The sequence below is a fragment of the Aptenodytes patagonicus genome, chromosome 3 (genome assembly GCF_965638725.1).
Source record: "Aptenodytes patagonicus chromosome 3, bAptPat1.pri.cur, whole genome shotgun sequence".
Lineage (NCBI taxonomy): Eukaryota > Metazoa > Chordata > Aves > Sphenisciformes > Spheniscidae > Aptenodytes > Aptenodytes patagonicus.
The window spans coordinates 112,283,204-112,310,435 of record NC_134951.1 but is presented as its reverse complement, the minus strand read 5'-3'; the positions used below and the strand labels follow the sequence as shown (position 1 = coordinate 112,310,435).

Below are 27,232 nucleotides of genomic sequence, written 5' to 3'. Positions count from 1 at the left end.
ATGCAACATGCTCGCTCCATTCACAAGTCTTGAGTGAGGTTCCCCCCTTTACAGGGCTGACTCAAATGGGCCAAGCCTAGCTTTCAGCTCTACTCACTAGCAATGAGACAAGGAGATATGGCAGTCTGGACCAGGTACCAGCTGCACCACACAGACAGCCAGCTTTCCACCTTGTCTCAGCAGCTGGTGGGCCCAGTGGAGGTGGCTAGAAGCATCAGGATGCATCACTGTGCTGCTGTGGAAAACACGATGGGGCTACTATAAGATCCTTCCTGGCAGAGAAGTGCGAGGACTGACTCCGCTTTCTTTTGGACTTGGCTGCCAGCATGGCTGGGTGGAGGCCCAGGCTCTTCAACTGGCTCATCTGCTGCATCCAGCTGGGTAGCCTGGAGCAACCACCCGCCCTCTCCCAGGCTCGGCCACTGAGCTGATCTGCCTCACAGCCTCTGGGAAGGGTCCATCCTTGCCAAACACCAAGATCCAGCTTTCAAATCGTGATAGACATTTACCATAGCATACTAGTTTCCAGAATATTTTTTAGCTTTATTTTGCATTGTTGTGACATTCACAGAGAATTCCGCATACATTCATGTGACAAGGACACCAATTTGACAATGCTCATTAAAGAACGATAGTGAAAGCTGTTGATTAGAACTGACCTAAAACAATTACCGAAAACTTGGCCTCCCTCTCTCATCGAGGGACATGCGATTAATAGCATTAAGACATCAGATCAGATGGCCTCCTTTCACCCTCCCACAAACTATCCAGCTACAGCAATTATTACTTAAATGCCGTTATTGTGCGTAATACTTTACAGTCTAGCAAGATGGTGTAGTTCCTCTTCTGAGGATACAGTTCTGGAAGGAGAGAAGCGGCAAATTTCCAATTATACCTAATATTAGAGTCATGCTTCCATGCTGTATTTCACTGAAGAGTACTAGGAAAGGAACATTTTTCTCTTCATAAGTAGCTTTCCCTTCAGCAATTGCAAGCTGAAATCCCATGCAGCGAGATGTGCCTGAAGAGATCTGACGCAGCACCTAGCAGAGGACAGTGCTGTGCACTCACAACAGGAGAGCTGTTCTCAGACAGCTTTGTAGTGCAGACCACATTTTAAGTAGGGCTATCCTGTAGCAGTATCGTCTCTTCCTGCCAGCCCTCCACAGCAGGTCCCAGTCCTTCCCTAAGGTGCCTGGTGCTTAGGTCCATGGGAAAGCAACGTATGAAATGTTAAGACACTGAGAGGTGAAATGAAAATCTCAGCTTCACGTTCCTTAGGGTCCCTGTCTCACCCACAGCCCAGCCAGGTATTACCTTGATCTCTCTGTAAATTACTATTAGTCTCCAAGCTTCCCTTTTTCCTACACCCTCAAAACCAGTTTCTGTAATTACTTTGCAACCCTGATATTTATACCATTGCCCGCTCCCCCCCCCCCCCAGGTGTTTGACATCATTTACATTCAATTCCACTGCACCCCAAAAGGAAGGCATTTCCCCCTTCCATCAGTTAGTGGCCATGGAAGGGTAATAAGAGGGCCCTGAGCTGGGGTGGGCTTGAGGGCCAGGACTAGTGCCTGGGAAACAGCGGCTCACTGATGCTGCAGCAAAAATGGCTCCACAGGCTAAGGTCTGCACTGAACTAGCCTGCTCTGACCATTGCCTGTACAAATAACTTGGCAAATACACTTCAAATTAAAGCACAAAGCAAATAACAAAAGAGAGACTTGATACATCTAATTTAAAAAATTTCACCCGACCAGGCAGTCACTGTGGCTATGTGAGACACCGCAAACCCATTCTGAAATGATGAAAAAGGTGATCCCAGACCCACAGGGGATAAAGAGCACTGACTCATCCTGCTAGTGACATCCCGTCACGTCCCAGGACCCTCACAGGGAGCAGGCCTCTCGTGAACGCTGGTGGCTTTCCCCTGAGATGACACTGGAAGCTCCTCGATATCACACTCTTTGCCTGTAGCCCCCCCGTGTTCTGCATTAGCACACATTACGTTCCCTTTGTACTTCTTCTCGGCCTGGTCTGAATGAGCATGTCCAGCGATTCCATGAGGTGGATGCTGCAGAAACAGCGCCGATACCAATCTACCTTACAGACTTTGTATTTTGCATCCCTTCCTGGACATCCAAGAACATGAACACACAGGCTCCGATAGCTGTTCTTGCACACAAGTGATCACATTTTCTTCTCTAAGAGTTTTTTTACATATTGCCAGCTTTCAGGAGAAAACAAAAATGTGTTCTTGCTCAATACCTCAGAGCTTAAGGAACACCAATATCATATTTCAATTAATAAAACAATTACATAGCAAGCCCATCAGGCACAAAATACTTTCTGCAACTCACATATACAAATGCCCTTCTTTTAGATGGTAGAACCATAATATTTTAAGCTGAGAAATAAATCTACACATTTCCAAGCTATATATCCTGGAGTGCTTCAAAAAAATATTTCAAACTGTGCATACATCGTTAAGTCCTAAGATGGAGGCCAATTCTAAGCAGTTTGTACGTGAGCAAAATTTTATATAAGGCAATGGAGTTACATCCTCTTGCACCATATTTTTTTGATGGCCCTAGGAGTGCAAAAATAAAAAAAAGGACATTTTCATAAAGCTGTGGGCCAGAGAAACGGATAAAAGTTTGCACATGATGAGCAGGTACAGTACATGGCTGACATCATCTAGAGATAACATGACGCTACAGTGTTAAATCTGACAGTGACAAAACCTGTGAAGAGAGATGCCTGCTGTTAAATCCAACACGAAAAATGCATTCAACCCAGAAGGCATGAGGTCATCACACAGTCAGCACATTTTTCAGACAAGCAGTCCCCGTAGCAAAACGTACCCATTCCCTTACATTCAGCAAAACTAAGAGTTGTCTTGAAAAGAAGGCAAGGCCAGAGCATGACAGCAAGGGATTGACCCTAGAGGGCACCCAGAGACAACTAATCCCCAGCTGTGTCCATCCTCCTCCTGTCCCTTGCCTGGGCTGGTATAAATTGCCTTGGGAACAACAATGAGTAACTTTCTCTGTTACTCCAAGGTCTCTGATGTCCTTTCCTATTTAAAAGATGGGGAAAGATGTGGAGGAGTGGGGCGGGAAAAGGCTGTGTCAAATGAAGCAGCATCTTGCTGGAAGTCCTCTTGGTATCTCTAATTTTTATCTTTAAGCAGAGAAGACAAGGTAGCACGTGAACTAAGAATTCATTAAAGCCCCGGTGCAGATGAAGCAATTGTCATTTAACTTAGGATAAATCAGCTATTGGTCACATTTTAGGGTTTTCCTCTGAACCACTTTTGTTACATAGGTAAGACCATCTTTGTTAGCTAACATCAAAACTCCTCATCTTCCTCTAGTGTATATTTGGCTTTGTGTGCAGAGGGGACACAACAGGGTCCAGCCCTCAGTGCCTCTCATGCCTTCCCCCATCTCAGCTAGAGGACTGTTTGTCTGGGTTCAATGCATTTAAGTCCTTCTTGGCATAGCATCACAAGGTGATCCATCTTTTCCCCATAGTAGAAGAAAAACAACCACCCTGCCATTTCACATTGGCTGGTAATAAGCATGTCTCCCACCCTTGCAGCAATTTTAAATGAAACCTGTAAGATTTTTCAATTACACCTGGATAACATCATCTTCCACTTACTCTTCATTTGAATTTACATCACAGCTATAATCTTGCAGCAATTCCCTCTCAGAGAAAACAATGATTGGACAATTAAATGTGAAAGCTCCATGAATCAGTGGATGAGCCACATGAACAGAGATTTTTTTTTTTTTCCATTATAGTCCTACTTCCTTGTGGTACCTCTGGTGTAAGCTCAGTTTCATGAGGAGAGTTTGCTCCTCAAACTTCCCTTTTACACACGCACAGACCACGGCTTAAAGGTCCCCGGCTCAGCAGAAGGGCACTGTAAAGAGAAAAAAAAAAAATTAAGTTAGCAACAAAGGAGGGTCCCGGCCTGGGTTCAGCATGCCCCACCATGCTCCCTTTAAGGTGGGTGACTTTGTACCGTTGAAGATCTGAGTTCACATCCCAGTCTTTCAAAACAGAGATGTCTGTCTCATGGCACTTTAGTTGGAGGCTGTGCCTGGCTCTAGCTGAACGCCTGATGGTCAACAATTTGTGCAAATTCTCAAAACCACTTCCGAGTCCTTCTCCCCAGACAGCGATGCAGGTGTTAGGTGAGAAGGACTAAGATATCCAGGTTTTGCTATTGACCACAGTGGGGTTCAGGCTGACGAAAGCCTGGAGGATGCCCACATGGACAGACAGCTGTGTTTTCTGAGTCACACAGGAATCAGCAGGACTCTGTGCAGGGACCCACTCCTACGCAGCCCTGTCACAACACTGTAACAGAGGAGGAGCCCATGAAAAGACAGTGACAGGGTTAACTCCTGCACTCCTTCAGATCAAGCCCACAGCCTCTAAGACGACTCCTGTGGTCATAACATTCAGGAGAAGTGAGCATTTTCAGTAACACTTTCCTCTCCCTCCCTCCCTGAGGGACACCACTAAATCACAGAGTGGACCTGCAAAATATGTTAGTGGTGGTGATCCCCTAAGTGATGATAGTCAGGAGCATCGGGACAACAAGTCAGTGCCTTTATTCTACAGACAGCACTTGGAGGAACTGCAACTTCATTGATACCGTATAGCAGACCTTCCTGCAACGGAGCCCTAGCAGTGCTGGTCTGTGGATTTGTCTCTCATTTGGTGGCATGTTAAATGAAGGATAACACCCATGAAATAAAAATCATCTGCTTAAGCAGGGCCACAACCTCCTCAACCTGCCCTAATCCCAGATCTGGGCCACTGTGACCAGCACACACATTCCATGTGGGGTAGGCTGGCTAGGGAGCAGACTATGAAACCAGAAGCTGTTACCATTTTGGTGAAGATGTCCACACAAGCATTGCGGATCCTCTCCGGGGTGGCAGGGCTGTCCAGCCTGAACAGTCCAGTCAGGCCAGAGTCCTTCCTCGCTGAGTAGATGGCATCTTTAATTGCATAAAATACTGAGGCAGACAGGAACAGAGGTGGCTCTCCCACAGCCTAGACAGAGCACAAGCAAGAGTGAGGCTGCAGCCCAAAACAGTCCTGGCCCTGGAAAGACTAATGAGGCTAACAGAAAGATGAGCAAGCCCTATGCAACAATCAGGAATTGTTCGCACTCCTCACTCCTCCTTTGTAACATCTCAGTCTCCCAGATGTGATCAGGAAGGAAAGGCCAAACCAAAACAGCCCCTTGCCTTCCAGATGTGAACCTCAGTCTACCACATGTGATCACTGAGGAAACATGAAGCTAAAAGAGCTTCCAGTCTGCCAGGTGTGATCAGTGAGGAAAGACTGAGCTAAAACAACCCCCAGTCCATTTAAAGAAGAGATAGTAGGAAAACACAAGCTTTCTGACACAGCAAGGCTGTTATGAAGGAAAAGGGACTGACATATTCCCACAACCTTTTGGATGGTGCTAAAATTGCAGCAAAGGGAATTCAGATAAGGCAGTGGTGAATTGTCTGGGAAGAGAGCATGATGCTCCATCACTGGAGGTCCTTGCAAACCAGCAGGAATGCCTCCCTCAGGGATTACACGAGTATTATCTAATACTGAGGTCCCTGCCAGCCCCTTTTTTCTTAATTCTGTCATCAGCACTAATCACCCAAAAAGTTCTCCTCATTGATGAAGATGTTTCTGTGGATGGAGGGGAAATGGGAAACTGTAAGGAGGCAGGCCAGGCATATACAGATAAGGATGCTGGGTGGCCTCTCTAAATGCTCTGTTGAATCATAAGTAAAGCAAATTCATTGATGCTGTACATTCAGCCCTGCTCTGTGCAGCCCTCACTAACTGCAGGGAACAGCACTGCCTGCAGTGAAAACAGTTGAAGGACACGTGGATTAATAATGGACCCTTAATGGTGACATGAGCACTGTGAAACAGTAAAGAAAGCAAAACATAAAAACACAGACACAAGATCCTGGTATATCAGATCTGGGGAAATGACACTGCTGGAAGTGTTATATGCAGTGGTGGCTCTGGTGCCAGGGAAGGGCAACCAGGGAGCTGACATGCAGGGGGAGGCTGGCAGCCTCTGTTACAGCAGAACTGGCACAGCAAAGCCACTTCAGTTCTCTCTAATGGAAAATCAGGGTAGCAATGTGCAGGTTTTTCAGTTCTTCCTAACTATAAAGGATAGTATATATATTTCTGGTAAGGAATGGGAAAACATCCTGACCCCAGAATAAAGCCAGCATAACAAGGTTAACTATTTAGACACATGCATCATTATTTTATCACACTCAGCTTCACAGAACTACAGCAGTAAGAGGCCTGCAGATCTCGCAGGTATACCTTGGATGAATAAACTGCCTTGCTGTTTGGACAGTCACGGAGAAGAGACACATAGAATTCTGTTGGGATGTCTCCAAACGCTGGGATTTTGTACATCCCAGGCCCTCGAGTGTACAAGTTCCCTTCAGGAGAATAGCGCAGCTCCTCCATGGTGAAGAGCCCAAGGCCTTGGACAAATGCTCCTTCTATCTACAAACACATCCAAACAAGGTTACATTTTTTTGTTGTTGTTCTTCCCTGCACAAGAACAAACAACGATGATTTCCACCGGAGTTTTCAGCCCTCCCCTCCTGACTAATTTCCCACTAAAAACCCTTGTCCCTTCTGCTTGGCACCTTTGCACAATTTCTGTGTTCCCATATAGATGTGGCTGCATTTCCCTGGCAGGTGAAGCAATTTACAAATACACGCAAACAGGTATGCTGTAAACGCAGGACAGGAATTTTCTGATGAAGCAAGGAAAAAAAAAATCAATGCCAAAATATTGATTCCTTCACAGGCAGATTAACACTGAATGAGTTGTACTTGCTGGTAATCCAAAGGACAACTAAAAGAACTGAAGACGACATATCTGACGACATATCTGAAGACAAACTATTTTACGCTTTCTGTTTCAGTATAAATGCTTTCTTAAGTACTGCATATTCTCCGGTCACCAGCACAGACACCTGCAAAAACACTCCCATATCCATTCAAGTACTAAAGACTTCTTTGCATAATTTTTCTACTGTAAATTTTAGGAGAAGAAAAATAAATTAAAAAAAAGGGGAGCAGCTATGAGAGGAGGATGTGCTTGAACAACCCTACATGAAGCAGCTCTACTTTCTGTGCCCACTGAGAAATCTGACAGGCAGACCAGTCTAAAGATTTGGCACAAACATTCATTAACCCAGCCCTGTGTACTTGTGTTCCTGCAGTCATACAACATCCTTTCTCCCCTGTGCTCCCAGATCCTCTGCAGCAATTCATGGAAGGACACAGGAAATTGAGATCTCTTTGACAGGCTCCGTATAGCCCATCTCTTTACTCCCAGAGGCAAACTGCCAGGCTGCGAAGACAGAAAGGCTCCTTTCTCCCCTTGGCCACTTCCGAAAAAGTCTCTTTCAGAAAAAATGTCACTTTCAAAGAAATTTCATTTTATCTATAGAAGAGCTCTGCAACTCGTGCTCTCCTGTAAACTCCAAATCCTGCAGCAGTTTCACTGGATTTATACTGTATCAACACCTAGAGTTAAGCAAGGGAGCATGTGCAAATGTCTAACGATTCATCTCTTGGTACACCAAACAACCCTGTGTTTATTACCTTTATTTGCTGAGAGGTATCATTGTGATTATTACTGCACAAAACATGGAATTAAGCTTGTCCCTGCCCAAGGAATTTGCAAGCTAAGCGGTCAGTCCAACTTTCTATTGAGATTCCTACACAGCAGCAGCTGGAGGACAGAATCTACTGCCCTAACTCTTTATTCACAGAACAATTTTTGCTGAATTAAATGGGACTTGATATTGACAGATAGGAGTATAAAAATCAGGTGTGGGATTTAGTCTCACATGCCACATTGTAGAAACTAAGCCTGGGATGAGGTTATTCCATCATACTAGTATTATCTGGATTCATTCCTCAGGCAAGACAGGTGCTGAAAAGCATCAATGTGGTGGTAACTGGAGAATATCCTGTAGTCTTAATATCCAAGGCAAAAAAACCCAACAGGATATTTCCCTACATAATTCTGTGCCTATTGCATAGTTAAGCGTAGGTCAAACAGGTTTTCATACCTAGCCTAAAATGCCTCACTGGATACCCCAGTTTAAAATCCTGTTTGCAAAGGCACAACCTGGAGAGGGATAATGGCTTATCTAAAAAAGCCCGAGAGTAGCGTGATCCCTTTAACATGGTGGAAATAGCAACACTATTTCACTTACCTGTCCTATATCTATGGCTGGGTTCAGACTGGTACCAACATCCATAACAATGTCTGTGCGAATGTTCTAAAAGGTAGAAATAAAGAATAAATCAGCACAGAACATTGAAACTGGTACACCATGGTCTTGTATGAGGAGGAGTAATGTATCCAACCACTACCCACACTTGGCCAGCGTTCAACAATCTATCTCAGCTCAACTCTTCATACTGACTTTTAATCTGAGTTCATCCCTAAAGTAAATTGAAGGAACTCACTGCAGTTTTCCCCAGAGATCCAATGGACCCAATTTATATTAGTTCCAAGCTGCTAGCGTCAGTGCTCTGTACTTGAGCATAACCAACTAGGTCAGATTCTGATGAAATTTTTTTTCTTTTTTCTTTCTTTCTAAAAGCCTTCAGTGCTATTTTTAATGATTAACTCAATTCCAGTATGTTTCTGTTCTTTTGTGCTAACACAGTGCTGCTATCTCTTACTTAAGCAAATCCCATAACTTTTGCAATCATTCATTAAGCCTCCTAATATCCCCGCAGGGTAGATAATTATCATTTTATTATACTTTATGGATTGTTGCACTGTGGAACAGAGGAGTTAAGAAATTTACTGAAGGTCACACCAGACCAATGACAGAGCTAGGAACAGGCTGACACCCAGTATTTGTTCTAACTCCCTGTGAATGTTTCCTTCACCTAAACACAGAGGGCTATTTCACTGCTGACCGCCTCACCTTGTGGTCACCTGTTAGGCAATCTATCTCAACCTCAGAGCAAGCAACACCATAACTGAAGTAGCAGAATGGTTTCCCTTCATTCTTTTCAAAGTCGTAGCCAAGGTCAGGAATTCTTGATACAAAGAAAAACAAAACCACATTTCATTCCATGAACAGTCAAAATGAATACAAACACATTGCAACTTATCAAAATCCTTATTCACTTGGGTTTCATCCCTTCCGTCAAGCCCATGCAGAAATGAAAAGTGTAAACAACTATAAATAGAAATCTGCTAAAGCTGCTCTGTATTCCAAAACCTGACTGAAACTATCAAACTATTTTAGCCATCTTTATTTTCCCATGAATCTTGGGGCTTGTGATGACTATTATGAACTCATTCCCACCACTCCAGTAGCAAATCATTTGCTTTTTGAGCACAGTTGAACATTTGTTGGAGGTCATTAAGTTTCAGAGCATAATCAAGTTGAACCAGAAATTGGATTAAGCTAAGAACTGATTTTAAGCACAGCTCATGGCAAACTTTGTATCTGGCTACTTATACTTTATCTGAAAACTGGTTTATTAAAATACTGACAGTCACTTGGTTAAGAGAAAAAACATTTCAGAGATGCAACAGAAATGAGCTAATATTGTATTTTAGTCCTAAACAGGCTCTTATCAACACTGTGTTTAGTTTATGTCAATCCCTCTTGCCCCAAAGATGATGGATCTCCGTTTTCCTCCAGCAGTAAAGCTAAGAAAAGTGCCTCATTTCAGAACTGCAGAGGAACCAGCAAGAGTTTAAAGTGGGAGCATGAAATTGAAAACACTGGTATCTGCTCATGCCACAACAGACAGGATACCGCTCCAGCCAATTGCCATAAGTAGCTTTGTCCTCAAGGACAACGCCTGCCCCCTTTTTCCCTGCATGACGGTTCTAGCGCAATGCTAAGTCACAAGACTGACACAGAGCAGAGCCCCAGGCAAAGCACTGATTTCATTTACGCCTCCTCAGACCTAGGTCAGCTAGACTGAAGTTCGATCTACTTCAGATTTACATGAGACCTGAACTTGGCCCCAAGAGCTGTGCTCCATCAGGAACCGATTCTCCCCAGTCAGGAGAGTGTTAACCTCAGCTTAATATTTCCAGGTAGGAAAGGGAATGCAGCCCTAAGTTAGAACAGTGACAGGGGGGTAGGGGCTGTAAATCCTCCCAGAATTTCCCTGGATGCAATCCATGCAATCGAGTCAGAATATTCACTCACCTATAAAACCCCGTGGCCGACAGGCTAACACAGTTCTCATAGGCAGCTTTAATCTGGCAAAGTGAACAAGAGTTTGAAAATAGTAATTGTCCAACCAGTCCCTGCAAAATAGCTACCCCAACCACATTTCCAGGAGAGCATGAATAGAAGGTGTCCAGTGACAGACAGCTGTTACACTATCCAGCACCAGCAGTGCCAAGGGAAACATCATGATGCAGCTGCTTCCCCAAATAGCCCCGTCATCAGCTACCAAGGGCAGAACTTGCCCATTGGCAGAGGGATAAGACTTGCTCTTGTTTGTTCGGCTCTCAGCTACAGGTTAGACTTTCAACCTCAGAGACAAAGGTTAAACTGACAGTCATCTTGACTTCAGTGAGGCCAGGGGAAATCCTATCCTGACTTCCAAATCTCAAAGTCAAAGCTCCTCCCATGAAGAGAAGAGCTTGGATCTGAAAATGGCCTGACAGCACACCAATCTCTTATTATTGAGGGTACAGATATATTGCAGCCAAGGAGGTGGACGGCAGCTCAACAGAGTCATCTTTGTCACGGAATCCCTTCACTACAAATCAGGTTTCTTCCTGTCCAAGACTGTAGCCTGACTAGAAAGATATATGTAACTGCTCAAGACTTATTTGGTCAAGTTTGTCACAGGCAGGCCCCAGGATCTGGAGAAATCTCAGTATTGAAGTCATAAGTGACGTTTTGGGGATGACCTCTTGCAAGCTTTGGTTACTTCCCTTGCCAGGTTTCTGTTTCACTGTCTTTGCTCAAATCTTTGCTAGCGAGATGCGGAAGGCCTGGAGGGTATACCTGCATACAGGGTTTGCCAATTAAAACAGTCTCTGACAATGCCCACTTGTCTCACGACGGATACAAACAGCTTACCCAGTCTTCCCAGGATCCTTTGGGATTAGACTGCTTGATCGGCTCAAGTCTTTTTACGATAGTCTGACACGCATTCTAGAAACAAAGAGAGAGAGAAGCAATATTTTAAGATTTGAAAAGTCAGCTTATAGTATTAAGAGCCCTATAAGATTTTCAAAGAACCTTCTGTTTAAATCAATATTGCCTTTAGGACTTTGGCATATCATAAAAAGGAACAAAGTTCACTAACAGATGTCTTGCTACATAGGAAGAAACGTTGACTGAAAAGGATTTTAAAGCAGATTGCCTGTGCTGATAGCAGAAGGGAATCCCAAATACAGCACAGAACTTTCCAGACCATGACATGAAACATCAGAAGTCCACCTATTTATACAGTAACTTTATCTGTATGAAGTCATAGCAGGACATCTTAGCATATCTAGCAAGATGATCCTATAACACTGAAAAAAATATTCTTGCCAAAATTCAACCTACTCAGACAAGCTCTGCAGAGAATAAAAACAGCCTGATGATTTTACTTTACAGGTTACAATTCCCCCTTTCTTTAAACCTGAGAATGACCAGTACTAAATTCCTCTTTTCAATGGAAGAGTCACATACTCTCCAAATATATGCATTGGTTAACTCCACCATGTCAGAGACAGTCATGACCATGCCATTGCTACAGAAGGATGTTTGCTCTGAGTGTATCAACACTTAGAGGTCTTTGGTTCTGGAGCACACCCCACAAACCATCTGCTATTAATATCTGCAGCACAATATATTTGTTATAGATAAGGCCACATTAATTATTAAATACTAAGAAGCTAGCTACTTAAATGGATGTTTTGTTCTGTTCATTTTGAGTAATCACAAACACTCCATTTTAGAACTACAAAAGGACAGAAGGAGAGTTTCGAACTACTTGAAAAAAAAATACGGTCATTCATCATCTACCACCACCAGTAGTTATAGCAGGTAAAGAAGTTATGAGGTACCCTTAGCCTGGAACTGCCTTTTGATGGTTATGTTTTCCTTAAGCAATAGATAAATACACATCAACTTTTCATGTTCTGGAGTCCTGGCTTATAACCCACTAGTTTAAATAACTCAGTTTCCGTACATGGACAGCCATTCCATTGATGTCCGCACTGACAGATGCGGCTGTCGGGGAGGTATTTGGGACAGTGTTTGTGCTGGTCTCACTGATGTAAATTTTGGAGGTGGGGATTCCCAGTGACCTGCTAGCAACCTGCAGAGCAAAGATAAACAATTAGTAAGCAGCTCTTCTTATACCTGAGCATTATCATTCATTGCTTACACTGCTAGGATCCACACTGCAACCTCTACCCTCTCCTGTCCTAAATTTCATTCTTCTTGAAGGCTCAGTTGATTCAGTGACTGAGAGCTAGCCGGTACATTGTTAAGTTTGCCCTCCACAGACTGAATGTGTGAGAGCACATACACGTACACTTTTGCCACAATGACAGATATTCACTTCACTGTTGTGAGACTAAATTCTTCTCTCAACAATTATAGGAATCAGAGGATAAAGAGCCCTATTAGATTTCCCTTTCATTTCCCTGCCAAAGCCATGTTGCTCCCTTAGGCCTTTTTAACTACAAAGGCGTTAGCATACGCAGATAAATACGTTTGCAATACGACTAATTTTTGTATAAAATATATGTAAACTGTAGTTTTATGGGATGAAATTGAACTACCAAAGAAGCTAGATTGTAAGCATAACCTGCATTATCTACATAGTAAGAGTTAAGATGATGAAGAATCTAATTCTCATACTCAATTGTGATAATACTCTGGACATCTAGCACTGCTGCTGAAACAATTAAGAGGAATTAGCCATGATTTGTTACCCTACGCATGCACAGAAAGGAAGTGTCAAGCTGTCTGAGGCAATACCATAGAGTGAGAGTAATTTTACTGAAAAGATGTCTCATTTGGTTAAGTCCAAACTCATTATTACCTGAATCATTTTGGTGTGAAGCCCTTGACCCATCTCAGTCCCCCCATGTGTAAGTAATACAGAGCCATCTGTATACACATGGATCAGAGCTCCAGCCTATAAATGGGAACATTAATCCAAGAGTCACCATAAATGAACTAGTGAAGTACTTAGAAGATTTCAGTTACAAACTACAGAGAAAATTAATTTGGAACTTGACCAATGTTGTTCTTCGGTGTAATTAAAGCCACTAGTTTACACTTGAGATCAGTTTGGTTTAGTCTCACCAACTCACTAGAAGTTCCAATGACATAACAAACCTCAGTCAGTATTTTCAGCTCAGAAAGCAGGTGAAGTAACCCAAACCCGCCCCCATGAAACAGAGATGCACCCTTCACCTGAACTTGCTAACACCACTGACAGTCCCTCAAGTCGGGTCAAACACAGGAACAGTGTTTCAACTATTGAGGAAGAGGGAATAGGCAGGGAAATTAACATAACACAATACCACGGAAACATAGCTGCATTGTGGTGTCTTTTGGACAGTATAAACTGCTAACTATTGTGTTGCTCATTTTGGTTTGAAAAATGCTCTTTCTTAACTAATTTACTACTACTTCTCTGAAAAGCTCCAGTTTGGTACAAATGGAGGAGGGCCTGGGGGAGGCAGCATAAATCTAGCTTCTCTACTGAAAAGATGAATGACACTTACGGACCTGGTTCAGAAATGGGATAGTGAAACTGATGCCAAATTTGGTAGGAATGATGCACATCCCTCTCTTCTTCCAGCGATTCTGCCTGCAAGGAAAGAAGGTTATTTGTATATTCAAGCGGCTTTCATCACAACTCAATACTACACTTCCCTCCAACAGCTTGGGTAGGTATCAAAGCAGAAATGAAATACCTGAATGCAATATAGACTGAATTAATCAGTAATTTTTATGAAAGATTTGCTTTGTTTATGGGTCCCAACAAGAAGAAATCTGAACTGAAGATGCTCCCCCGGGCATTATAGAAGCAATTGCCTGGACTATTAACTATTCAGTTGTATATACAAGCCAACTAAAAAGACTATAAGGCAGTGGAAAGCCTAAACAAATTGCCTTGATAGCTATTTGAAAAGCCTAGCTGGACCTAACAGACCCCCTCTCCTTTGCTACATTTCCCTTACAAAATCATGTCATACTAGGTCTGATTCCTGCCTTATTTAAGCTACCAGCTCACTAATAGAGATTTCTTCCCACAGTAAGCATGAAGGGATTTCAAAAAAAGAAATTTAGACATCACTCTGCAAATACAAGGTCTGATTTCACATCACTCAAGTTGCTAAGAGAACTTCAGAAGTTAGTAGGCAACAGGTGCACCCAGTAACAAGACAGCTCTAGAATACCTACTTGTTGAATTCTTCAATTAGTTTCTTCCTGGCATGATAGCTAGAGCTTGACAAACATTCATCCCAGCATCTTCGTAGAGTAAATCCCTCCAGCTTTTGGTTAAAATGAGTCAGGTCTCCTTCATTATAAAGATTGAGCCTCCGCACCTTCCCAAAGAGACATATAAAGGACACGCCAAGTTTAATGCTTCAGACTAGGTCTTTTTAACGGATGACATCAAAAGCATGTTGGTTCCTAGTTTTAATCCTCTGCTCACTCTACAGAACAATAGAATTAACAGACATATATCTGTTCATGGGAAAATGGGGACTGAGACATTAAGGCTGGGAATTTTCAAGAGAGGTTGGGACTTAAGCACATTGTTAGTAAGATTAAGGTACCTAATGCCTTTGGGCTTTTTTTTTTTTTTTAATATCTATCCTTAAAGTAGATGTCACACAATTGAGGCTACTGAGGGAATTTAATGAAGCAGAAGATAATCCATGCTATAATGTGGCTGTCATACAGAAAGTTTGAGATCCTGCTAAGGGCTTAGCAAAAACAAAGCAAAAGTTCTTATGCTTAATAATTTCCTGTGGTTGTGTCCAGTTCTCAGAGTTTGTTCAAAGGCAGCACCGCCCTGAAATGTGTCAGTGGATCTGTACCTCCTCAGGTGGCAGGCCACACTTCCGAGCAAGGTCACTCATCCAGCACTCAGCAATCATCATTCCTTGGGGCCCTCCAAAGCCACGGAAGGCTGTGTTGGAAGGCAAGTTGGTCTTGCAAACAATGCCCACGCTGCTGACATTGGGAATGTTGTAGGAGTTATCCAAATGTAACAGGGCTCTGTCTATAACCTGGTGAAGAGAAGGGGTGGATTTTACATTCACATTTTACATGAATCACATGTCAAGACTTCTTACTAGCTGCCAAAGCCAGACTGGAAAGCTCTGAAACTAATGTACAATAATAACCAGCACTTTCTCTTGCACCCTGCAGTCAATACAGCTGGATGAACGCTGAGGCACAGCCAGTACTCCCTCACATTTGCAATGGAGTATCAAGCGGTATCCTCCAGAAGGACAGGACAATAAGCACACTTCTCTGTTGACACTTAGGACCCTAGGACAGATTGAGCTTCAAAGTCCTTTGCTGGCCCTGGGCTCATGCTGAGCCAAACTGCTACTAAACGCCATTACCCACCTGGAAGAACCAGAACCTTCTTTTAATTATACTGAGTAATCTGTTACTGGAAAAGAAGTCTTGCTGACATCAAGTGACTCAGCAGCTGGGCTGTGGCAGTAAGGACAACTATATGAAATAAGGATTTTTCAATAGCTACATCTAAACTGCAAGATTTGAGATCTTTGTCCATTAATTGTCCAAATCGGGAAAGGGCCAGGGCTTCTTTCTGGCTTGTGTTCCCAGATTTCCCTTCCAGCAGCAGCACAGACAGAAAAGGAGAGATTTTTTTACTCATCAGAATAAAAATTCTTGGAAACAAACTCAGAAGTCAGGCCCATTCTTGTCCTTAGTGCTTATGAACCGAATGTTAGCTTTAGCCAGTCCTTAACAAGCTTGTTGATTTAGGCACTCTGCCCTGATCAGCCTATTGACTTGGATGTTTCTTATTCCAAGGAACTAGCTTTCCCCAAAGCTGGGGAACTATCAGTCACCTTGCATTGTGCAACAAGTTTCCCATCACAGCCCTCTAATGCAAAGCAAACTTTCTTGACCCTTTTACCTAATCCAAGTTATTACAGCATCAATAAGAATTGTGTAGCACATGCCAAGGCAGGTCAGTTGGCTCAGAAAGCAGTTGTAGGAGCTCCAAAAACCCATCAAGGTCTGTTTTCAGTCATGTCAGAGAGCAGGATGTGCAAACAATGCTGTAGACAACTCTCTGAAGTCAGAGCGAAAGGTTGCACAGGGAAGTGTCTTCTGCCTAGTTAGCCATCGGAAAATTTTACTTACACCGTAAGAGAGGTCTACAGAGTTGCCCCCATTGCTGTAGTATGACACCTCCAGACTCTTGACTTTCCCATTCTTCATGAAACCAACCTGTCAAGAGAGTCTCCTCAGTAATCTGTTTTCTACAAAGTGTTCTGTTTCGTGCTTCCCTCCAAAAACTGAATGGACCTCATACAGGCAAAAGGCTGACTGTCCTCTGCTGCAGCATAGGACAAGCACAGGCAGCAACTGAGGAAGCTTCCCAGTAAAGGGTCTATGTATGCGTCTTAATCTTGCTCCAGAGACCTCTTCTAAAATAAGTGCTGGCCACTTGTCACAGCCACACCTTCCTTAACAGGTTTTTGCTCTGAAAAGCAGAAGCAGTTGGATGGGGATTGAAGAGGAAAGGAAGTTAACAAAACAAACAGTAGTACAATACTGTAAACAAATGGGGAAGCATCTAAGAGCAATGTGATTGTCAACAGGGGCAAAGTCTTGGTTGCAAGGAGGAGGGAAGTATTTACACTGAGGTCACAAGGGAACCATCTGAGCCAAAAGAACTTCTGCAGGACTTGAACAGGAAAAACACTATAACCCAGCTGACCTGATCCGTTTGCAGCAGAGGAGATCAGTAGTGAAACAACCAGAGCAGCGATTTTTTCACAGTATCTTACTACTCGGATATTTCAGGTGACAACACTGAGACAACGTGCATTTATTTCATATGTATGCATACCTTGTACCTCCCCAGGAAGGGATGTCTCCCACCACTTATCAGCATGTCCTCATCTCGATCCAGCATGCACCTTACTGGGCGGCCAGTTCTGTTAAAGGATACATTTATCAGGCAAAGCCTGAAATGCACAATACAGTTCCTACAGAGCAAGACTCTCTCTTTTTGGTGAGCATTGTCTCTCCAGAGTGGCAATGGGGAGTTAGGGGTAAACTGCTTGGTTTATACATCTTCCTCTTAAGAAAATGGCAAGACTGAGTAAAAAAAAAAATTAAGATCTTAGAAGTTGGGACCTGTTTGTGAAAACTCTTGTGGAGACTCTTATATTAAAAGGGATAGTTTCTTACAGACAGATGCTAATAACTGAGCAATCACTGTTTTCCAGACTATTTCTCAAGGCACTCTCTTGGCTTTGCAAGAGAGAATGCCGTATGAATTATATAATAATGCTAAGTAAAGTACTAACTAGCCTTCAATTTGACCTTGTTTTTTATTTGCTTATTTATTATCCAAGGAGGAAAACAAGGACAAGAGGAGGATTTGCTCTTCATTTTGTAACAATTCTGCCTTCCCAGTGCCTCTCTTCAGGTTGTAAAAATATCTAGGGAATGCCATACATGCTATTTCATAACCTTTGGGATATAAAACAGTGGTTTGGCTGGCAGAGATAAAGGAAAGAAAAAATGCACATGTATTACTGATTAATTAGAGAAAGCAGGTGGTTTGCTCGGAACCAGAAAAATAAAGCTGATTTAAGTACAGGAGCTTCATTTTGGCTGTTCTCTTCCAAAGGTATTTTATCAAATTGCTGCTGTATTGCAAGATCCATCTAGCATTGCCAGCAGGGTGCATTCTCACTTACAAGGGCAATATTGGGAAGGGCAGTGTTACATGCAGTGCACAAATGTCATCTCAGAGGCCACGTTCACTCACAACCACAGAAACTCGCACAGTTAAAGATGAGCCCATGTCAAAACTCCAGAAACAAGAAGCACGTTTCCAATCTACACTTCACAAACGGTTACAGTCTAGGTTCATTCCCTGAGCTTTTAGGAGTTTGAAAAGTGTGGGTTTCTGTTCAGTGGCCTGCCACCCTTCCTAGGGAAAAATCCAAAGAGAGAGTTTGCAGAAGAGCAGAGAAACAGTGGTGCAAGGCTGGTGTAGAGTTTTGAGCAAGGAAGAGACTCTCATACCTCTATTACACAAAACAACAAGCATGGCTAGTGCTGGATGTTGAAAGGGTTTGGGGTGAATTGAAGGGGAGAGGCAGATAATTTGAGATACAAGAGCTTTCAGAGAGCACCAAAGGAACAGCAAAGGGGTTTTTCCCCCCTTCCTATTAAAAGCTGACGTTCCCGCATAAGCTTAGCCCCTCTGAGCAAGTTCAATTCCTCCTACCAGCTAAGAGCCTATTAGACAACTCCTTTGGGAAATCCCAGGCTTGCTATAAGCTGTACAGTAACAAGACATGAAGAGTCTTGAAAGTGCTCCAGTAGGAGGCAGGCTGGGACAGTCTGAAAGGAAAAAGCCCTGTTCCCCACACCCAAACTTACTTGAAGGCTGCGACAGCCACTGCAGTTGTCAAAATAGTATTCCTAGTCTCTTTTCCTCCAAATCCTCCTCCCATTCTTTTCAATCGAACCACAACCCGATTTGAAGGGACTCCCAATGCATTAGCAACAAACTCCTAAAGAAAAACAGAACAGCAGAACATGTACAGAGCTGAGCTGGTGTTAAGAACTATATACCAACACATTGCCTTTCTGCAACCATCGCAACAGTGCAAATACTCTGTTACATTGCAGGTCCTATTGGTCCTGCAATTGGATTTGATGCAATTAGGACCAATAAGCCCAGTATTTTCTCTCTGAGGTGGGAAGGCACACAGTGCTTCAGCAGACAGCACCAGATTCAGGAAGAGACTGACATGAAATGAGGTTACCAAGACATAGGTCTCATTTAGCACAGGGTTTGACATCCATACCACTCTGTCCATTCTCCTTACTATTATGAGACCTTTGGACAATCTTGGTGAGTCAGTAAACAGGCCAAAGACACCCCATAGTGCCAGCTGCCTATCTCACAAGATGGCAGAGTTGGTATATATGGTCAGTGTTTACACCACCTCTGTCTGACATGTCATTCAACAGCCATGCTACAGCTGGCACCCTCTCCAGAAAGGGTTACAAGGGGTAATGGCTTTAAACTAAAGGAGGGTAGATTTAGACTAGATATAAGGAAGAAATTTTTGACTCTGAGGGTGGTGAAGCACTGGCACAGGTTGCCCAGAGAGGTGGTGGATGCCCCATCCCTGGAAACATTCAAGGTCAGGTTGGACGGGGCTCTGAGCAACCTGATCTAGTTGAAGCTGTCTCTGCCCACGGCAGGGGGGTTGGACTAGAAGACCTTTAGAGGTCCCTTCCAACCCAAACTATTCTATGATTCTAAGCATGTAATCCCTGGTGACAAAGATGTGCTGCCAACAGAAACATCTCTGTCACCTGGAAGTGGATTCGGGACACCAGTAGGATGGATACGGACTTTAGGTCCCATACCCAACTCTCAGCCTATGTGGTTTTTTTATTCAAGACAAGATAGGACCAACTGTAAGACAACTGTTTATCTAGTCTGAAACTGAGAAACAAATGCCTTTTAGGTAGCAGGTCAATAAGACAGTACCTGTGTCTTCATTAGGTTTTGGGTCGACACAAAGAGTTCTATCTCACCATCTTCCCCCTTTGGCACAGCCACAGTACAGTGAGTTTCCAGATAGAAATGCTCCTGCCCACCAAGGTACATCTCTCCTAGAAAATTGAAAGAAATGCCCCAAAGATAGGGTATCCCTGGTGTTATAAGGTATCTCCCACCATGTGCTGCCTGCAAGCTACTGCCCTTTTCACATGTGTTAAATGACAACCCTTTGCACTACCCAGCACTGGATAACCCTAGCTCTAAAATTGACACTTCTGGTTCGACATTTTTTAAAAAAAACAACCCAAAACAAAAAACCAGACAAGCCCCCCCCTCCACTTTCTAGAAATCTTCAGTTCAAAACACAAGTGGCTGGCATTTCAAAAATAAGCCTGCACACCATGCCATTGACCCAGCATCCCTTAAGATGCAGTGTTGCCCTGATAACACCACTGAGATGAAGGATAAAAATAAATCAAGTATAGTCTAGCTGAGCAGATCAAATACAAGGTTACAGACTTTGAAACAGGGGAACAAAAATAGAAACCCAAAATGCCTTAAGAAGATCTAACTGGGAATCAACTCTGTCACTGCATGTGACTCTTTCCCAGGACATCTTACCTGGCAGTGCTGAGGGTACAATTTCCAGTCATGCTACACAATATTAAATGCCAGAATCAACCTCCTTTCTCAGTCATGGCCCTGGTCTGTTCAGCTGCCATGAAAATTAATATTCAGAGCAGTTCTCAAAATCCTGTTCTTCTCTTTCTTTTATTCCATTCAGCAACAACAAAATAGCTGCCTTCATTCGGTACATCAGTGAGAAATGCACATTTGCATGAGACAACGCCTACTCTGGTACATAGCAGGGGCCTTTCTCTTGTCTTCTCAAGGGGGTTGGCCTGGCATTCACACAGTATTGCAGTCTTTTAAATAACCTATTCTTCTAGCTCAGAACAATTTCTGCCTTGCCTGGCACAGTGTTTTCATTTTTTATAGTATAGCACAGCATAAGAAAGTTAACAACAGCTTATGACACCTTTGAAGCACCAGCGCCGATCGCTGACTGCAGAGGAAAGTCTCAGCAATGCATACCAAAATACAACAAATGACAGACCTGGAAATGGGTGTTTCAGTTAAGTAACTCCCCCCTTCCCCCCAGGGAGGTAAGGGGGGCATCTTCTCTGATCTTTGAGAATAATCCCTTCACACTAGACTGTGTCTGTAACTGATTTAACTTCCTCTCAGATCTGCAAGAGGGATACAACACCCTCTTATTGACAAATACATAGTTCTCCAAAGGTCTGATGTTTGAGACTCTTCCTCTCAGGCGCTATTGATCGGTGATACATACACCAGGCAATGACATGGGTCTGACAGAGTATTCCAGTTCACAGCTCTGGCACTCTCCCCTCCTAACTCATAGAGGTTTTAAACAGTTGTTGGTAATTGCTGTGTTTACCCATGTCTCTACAACCTGCTTGGCAGACTCCAACTGAATGAAACCAAGAAGCAAAAAAAAAAAAAACCATCCTCAAAGACAGACCAACAATCAATGTTGAGAAAGTGTTACAGGGCAGCGCCATGTTCTTCACGATACCTACAGCCACCAATGTTGGTGGATCAGGTTTTCAGATGCATGTATGTCCCATTTTCATAAGATACAGTCGTATACAAGGTTAAAGGAATGACTGTCTATAAGATTCAGACCAGACTATGTCTGGACAGGGAAACTCCTATATGAACATATTTCAGGAAAAAAAAAAATCACTTTGTAGAATATTTGCTTAAGAAAAATATGTCCTTACATTGGAAGAGAGTGTTTACAGGGGCACAGCTGGAAGCATCTAAGTCTGTTTGAAACTGAAATTAAATCTTTCACAAGCTATTTGTATATAAACAGTTAGCTGAAACTTAATATGAAATTAATTTAGCCCCACAAGCCTTACTTTCATGAGTTCAGTATCATATGCATAAAAAGGAGGCTGATAGCTTGACTTCCTTTGTCACAAACTATCCTATTTTAGAAGAAGTATTAATGCTTATTCTCACCTTCCAAAACATGATCAGATTCTTCAAATCCTTTCTTCACGTCTCCCTTATTAATCCTCTTTATAGACTTAAGAAAGGATTGTTTCTCAATAGCTTCCTAGGAAACATGATGACACAATGAAATTTTTGTGGAAGCAGAGTGAAAACAACGCTTCCTCTAACTGAAGGAGAAATATCCAAGATAAAAAGGACAAGAACTTATGAGATACTAACTATGGTAATAGCCAAGTGACTTGACTTAAAGCAGTACAAAATTTTTGGCAACAACAATTTTACAATAATCCCCATAACTGGCCAATCTTAGATTGCTCCTTGTGACTCATTTTACATTACGGACTCAGAACCTCAAGGTCTGTAGCCACCAGAGCTATGACTTACAACTTATGTTAACTATAGTCTGTGGCCCAGAAGAGGGGAAAAAGGAAAAGGAAAAAAAAAAGAGGAAAAGAGGCAGAAGGACAAAACTAAATCTCTCAGACAGGATGAGAACTTCTGCAGAAATAGTTCACTTCTGAGCTAACATACAATAATCTTTCTTGGGGAAGTTTTACAAACGCATTTCACTTTTGCCAAAACAGAAGCTTTCCATAATGAAAAAAAAAAACCAAACAAAACCACAGAATGACTAAACAACAACAAAAAAAATCAGCACATTTTTGGCTCCACTCTCATCTTCCCTGGCTGAATAAACAACTAGAAGCCTCAGAAAAAGGAAAAAGTTCTCACACGTTGTTTGTGAACCCACAAATCATACAAACAAACCAAAACCGCTGTCCACAGATGACAGTACCAATGTCTGTACTAGACAATGCAGACTCTCAGTATTTCCATGAATACAATTCACATTACAAAACACATGGTATAAAATACTGACTTAAAAAAATTAGAATCCCATGGTTCTAATTTCTCCCCCCAAAAGAATGGCTTCATACATTTTTTTCTAATTTCTAGATGTGAATGCTGTATTAGATATTATCATTTGCTTTTACTGTCACATAAGGAAATCTTGTCAACAAGCCTTCTAGTTAAAAAACAACAACATTAAATGATCACAAATTGTTGACATTAATTCCTTCAGCTTTGAGAAAAGCCACTTAAGGGCTGTGTCCATACAGTCAGTGGAAATGTTCACAGTGGAGAGTGAACTCCTGAAAATTAATTTCATCAGCTTAGAAACTAGAGAAGCAGTCTGCAGAAATCTCAGAGCAACAGTGCAGTGACAGAGCTAGAAGAGACGTTTTCACACCCTATTATTGAGTGGTATAAATCAGAGAATGAAGAATGAATGAATACCAGTGAAGCGTCATACCAGAGAATATTGAAATCAAGCACCTGTGGGTAAGACTGTAACTGACAGTAACCTTGTTAAACAAATTTGTGCTGAGCACAATATATCTACCAGAGTTTGGTTTATTTGTTTTAGCTTTAAATAACACGGAACAAGTTAATGTACTCCCAATCCGTACCACATCAAAGGTGTGTCCTCTTTATATTTAAATACACAAATTATTCCTTCTATCCATATCCTGCTGCACCCACAAAGACTAACGAAATGTGTGGCTAAATAACCACATGTGTGAAAACAGAAGTTAATTAGACATCAGGGGGTCCCAAGCCAACTGCAGAAGCAGATCTGAGCCATCTCACCTGAATTGTGACAATAGGTTTGAGCTCTTCGTACTTAATCTTCACAGCTTTAGCCGCTCTTCTGGAATGTTCTTGTGTGTCTGCAAGAACTGCACCGATGATATGACCAACACAAGTGACCTACAGGCGAGATTAGGACCCACCATCATTTGGTGTGTACATACGCAGTAACTGAGAGGCTCATGATAATTCTCTTCATCTATTCCTTTTGTGCAGTTTTTCATCTGTTTGTTCAGACCAGTCTATTTAAAATCAGTCAAGGGAAAATGATCACAAACTACTTTGGACAGTAACCGAGTGAGTGAGCCTGTCCCAGTGGCCTGAAGCTTAGAGGAGAATAGTGCAGATAACACAGAGGAGAGCGGCATGGGGCAAAGGAACTCAGGCCTTATTGAGTTTGGCACCAAGATTTCTATTGACTCCGGTGCAGTTAGAATTTATCTCTGTAGAAGATAGAGGACTTCACTGGACAATATGGAAAATCTTATCTCCTGAGCAGTGTGATTGAAAAAGGCTATTTTTAACCACATACCACATCCTCAGCAAAGACGGTCTCATCATTAGCGATGCCAGTGATGTTACTGCCAGGAATATCCTTGGCGGAGACAAAACATACAAACCCAGGAACACTCTGGGCTTCAGAGGCATCTACAGAACTAAAAAAAGAAAGGAGGAGAGGCAGCATTATTATTTCTCACTTTTCTTTTTGTCAGAGCTTATGAGACACCAATACATTTTCAGGCCTGATTCCCTGAAGTCTGGCTATGCAAAAAAGGAGGAGTTTGTCACATGAATATCATGTGAGACCAAGGCAGAAAGGGCAACATATTAGACTAAAATCATTTGGGATCTATATGATAATCTGAATCCTGACTGTGAGTGATCACCAGTCTGCTTCTTTGGACTATACTGTATCATACATCTTTTCCCTAAGACATATCTGAACTTGATCCAATTGTCATGTGTACTAAAGATGCCTTGACACCCTTTACCAAGGACAGATTGGTGTTAGCGATGGTATGCCTCCACTCTCTCCTTAGCTGCCATGATTCTGTGAAGGCAAGATTCCTCCCTGTCTATTGATAAACATGAAATTTTACTGCAGACACACATCATCTACCATGGCTTCACCTCTAGAGAAAAATGTGGCTGTGAGTCAGGGAGGGGTTGTTGAGTATCAATCACAAGGAAGCTGCAGGGTATTCAAAAGGATGCAAAAGAAATGACGCTCCAAAAGACAAAAAGCTTCATGAAACCTCTTTTGCTGATTACCAAAGAAAGCCTATCTAACCAAAATGTTTGTCTGCTTGAATCATATACAGATTTAAAACTAAGTGACAAGCAGAACAGAAAGTAACTAGAAAAGTGCAATATAATTTAATTTTTATATGGAGCACTTCATAAAAAATGTATTACAAAAGACTTTCAAGCTCCTTTTGCAATATTTTGTACATTGGCTATGTAATTGGCTTGCTTTACAAGAGAACTGTTGCGAATAGAAAAGCTGTGGCTTTGTTTCTGCTAACGGAATGATTTATTCTCTTCTGTAAATGGCTGCAATTTTTTCAGGATGCTTGTTTAGATTCCTGAAACTCTGATACAAACTGTGCCTGAATGTAGCTGTTTATGCATCCCAGTGAGCTACAGACTTTTTAAAAAAGACATTTAATGTATGAATGAACTTTCCCACATGAACTCTTAGACAGCAGGAACTGAAGACAATGCTATTTTTCTTCGGAAAGTTCAGTTTCCCATGCTTCTGCAGTAATGCCTCAGAAACAATCCCCTGACAGTTTCCCTTAGTTAGAAATACAGAGGCAGATGATTTCCAATTTACACGTGGTGGTCAAGATCTGACACGGGTGAAGTGGAAGTTTTCAGGGCCAATATTTTGACTGACAAAAATCATAGGCTGAGATACTTCTGTCACCTGATGAAATATTCTACTACTTCCTCTACAGAACAATACAGGCTCACAGCTTGAAATGTGAGTACACAAAGCAAATGCAAGAGAATGTGTACAGCAACCTCTAGAAAATACCGCGTATTGTGGTCACAGGCATAGATCTGATCTTTCTCTATTGCCCCATCTGCACTGGTAGTAGTAACAATACTTATGCATTTGCAGCACTCATCAATGACTGCGTTGGAACACCGAAGATTTAACTATGATGGCAGAGCAATTTCTTTCATAACCTAGGAGTCGACTACTACACATCTGTGCATCTATGACACTGTACTGCCCGTCCTGTGCTAGACCACTGTGGGAAACCTCTGGACAGGAAGCCTAAATAGGCAGGAAGCATTGCCTAAGGAATGAACAGCACATCGCAAGGCTGTTGAGGATGACACAAGGCAATGTAACACAGAGTGTCCCACGTAAAAGCAGTTGAGGGCAGATGAGAGCCTGCAGAGCCACCACAACGTAAGCACAATTAAGGATTGTGGGGGCAGTCAGTCCCGCAATATAACAGCATTAAAACTCACATAAGAATGTAAGATGGCATTACCTGCCAGGATAGGCGTTTTAGAGTTGGTTAGTCACTATTGTTATAAATTACACATCAGTCATGCCCTGCACAGACAAGATGTTTTCAGAGACAGCTGCACTTCCAAATACTGACCTATCCACCTTGCTACAGCCGAGCACAAACAGGTCTACATCTAATAGCTGAAGCTAACTCACACAGGACTGTTATGCAGAGGGCTTGACCGTAGCCAGTGCAAGCAAGCACTGTGCAAGGCAAAAACCAGAAGACAGTACTCACATAGCTGACTCACCAGCAGGAGTGCTGTGGCAGAACTGCATGTTACAACCTAGATTTTTAGGCAGATAGGAAAGAGCATGTTCAAGCTGCATGCTCTGGTTAGTGATTAAAACGACATCTCAGACATTGTGGTGCTCTCCTACCCTGCTCCTTTTTAATCCTGCATGCTTGAGTATAAGAGATGGGACATGCAAGAAGGTTGCCTAGGGCTGAGGGCTTTGTGCTTCAGCAAAGCTCTGAGTTTGGTGTTAATTCCCTCATATTCCCACTTACGCAGACTTGCAAGGCAGCTGTAACACATACAGCTCACCTCCATGTAACAATGTGCAATGAATTGGAGTTCCCACTAATGCAAAAATCTATCCCTCACCCGCAGCTTGACAGGTCAATGTTTTCTAAGCCACCAGGCACTGGATGCTTCCAACATCTGAAACTCAGAAGCAACACTTACAGGATCTTAGCATGGGCTTTGGTGCTGGTCACCAGTGTTAGATACAGCTCATTGTCATAGTGAGGGATGTCATCGCAGTAAACAGCTTCTCCACATGCTTGTTTGGCTGCTGAAACATGCATCAAAGGCCGGCCCACCATATCTTCAACTGCCTGCCCCCTGGGCACTTCCTGCAGTAAAACACATAATTGATTACTACTGCTCATATTGCAGGGGACAAGCATTGATAGGAGAGCAAAAGGCACCATGAGACATTCTAGTGAGATGGGGAATGGGATGGAGGCTCAGTCCTGTGGGAAAGAAAGGTAAACAAGATGGAGTGGCTACACAGAGGAGGCTGTAGAGAATGAAGTGAAAGGGATTTGGTTTTTGAAACTGCTATGGAAGAGAAGGATTTGATGTGACAGCTTGCATAAAAGGTTCAAGTTCTGAAGCTAGCTTCTACTCTCAAAGCTGAAGAGAA

The 27,232-nt window shown here is 42.6% G+C and overlaps 1 protein-coding gene across 1 annotated transcript in view; it reads right to left on the bottom strand.

The window, feature by feature from the left end:
* Nucleotides 1–522: 522 nt before the first annotated feature.
* XDH (xanthine dehydrogenase) overlaps nt 523–27,232 on the bottom strand; it is a 54,911-nt gene continuing 28,201 nt past the window's right edge. The window contains exons 18-37 of the mRNA XM_076334701.1: nt 26,770–26,939; nt 24,083–24,206; nt 23,551–23,670; nt 21,904–22,000; nt 19,840–19,964; nt 18,714–18,847; nt 17,164–17,251; nt 16,452–16,538; nt 15,143–15,334; nt 14,499–14,644; nt 13,821–13,902; nt 13,126–13,221; nt 12,265–12,393; nt 11,163–11,237; nt 10,275–10,327; nt 9,027–9,141; nt 8,301–8,366; nt 6,379–6,567; nt 4,912–5,079; nt 523–3,934 (exon numbers count right to left, since the gene is read on the bottom strand). Of these exons, the coding sequence (XP_076190816.1) occupies nt 3,884–3,934; nt 4,912–5,079; nt 6,379–6,567; nt 8,301–8,366; nt 9,027–9,141; nt 10,275–10,327; nt 11,163–11,237; nt 12,265–12,393; nt 13,126–13,221; nt 13,821–13,902; nt 14,499–14,644; nt 15,143–15,334; nt 16,452–16,538; nt 17,164–17,251; nt 18,714–18,847; nt 19,840–19,964; nt 21,904–22,000; nt 23,551–23,670; nt 24,083–24,206; nt 26,770–26,939 (2,307 nt within the window). The 3' untranslated portion in view covers nt 523–3,883. The remainder of the gene's footprint in view (nt 3,935–4,911; nt 5,080–6,378; nt 6,568–8,300; nt 8,367–9,026; nt 9,142–10,274; nt 10,328–11,162; nt 11,238–12,264; nt 12,394–13,125; nt 13,222–13,820; nt 13,903–14,498; nt 14,645–15,142; nt 15,335–16,451; nt 16,539–17,163; nt 17,252–18,713; nt 18,848–19,839; nt 19,965–21,903; nt 22,001–23,550; nt 23,671–24,082; nt 24,207–26,769; nt 26,940–27,232) is intronic.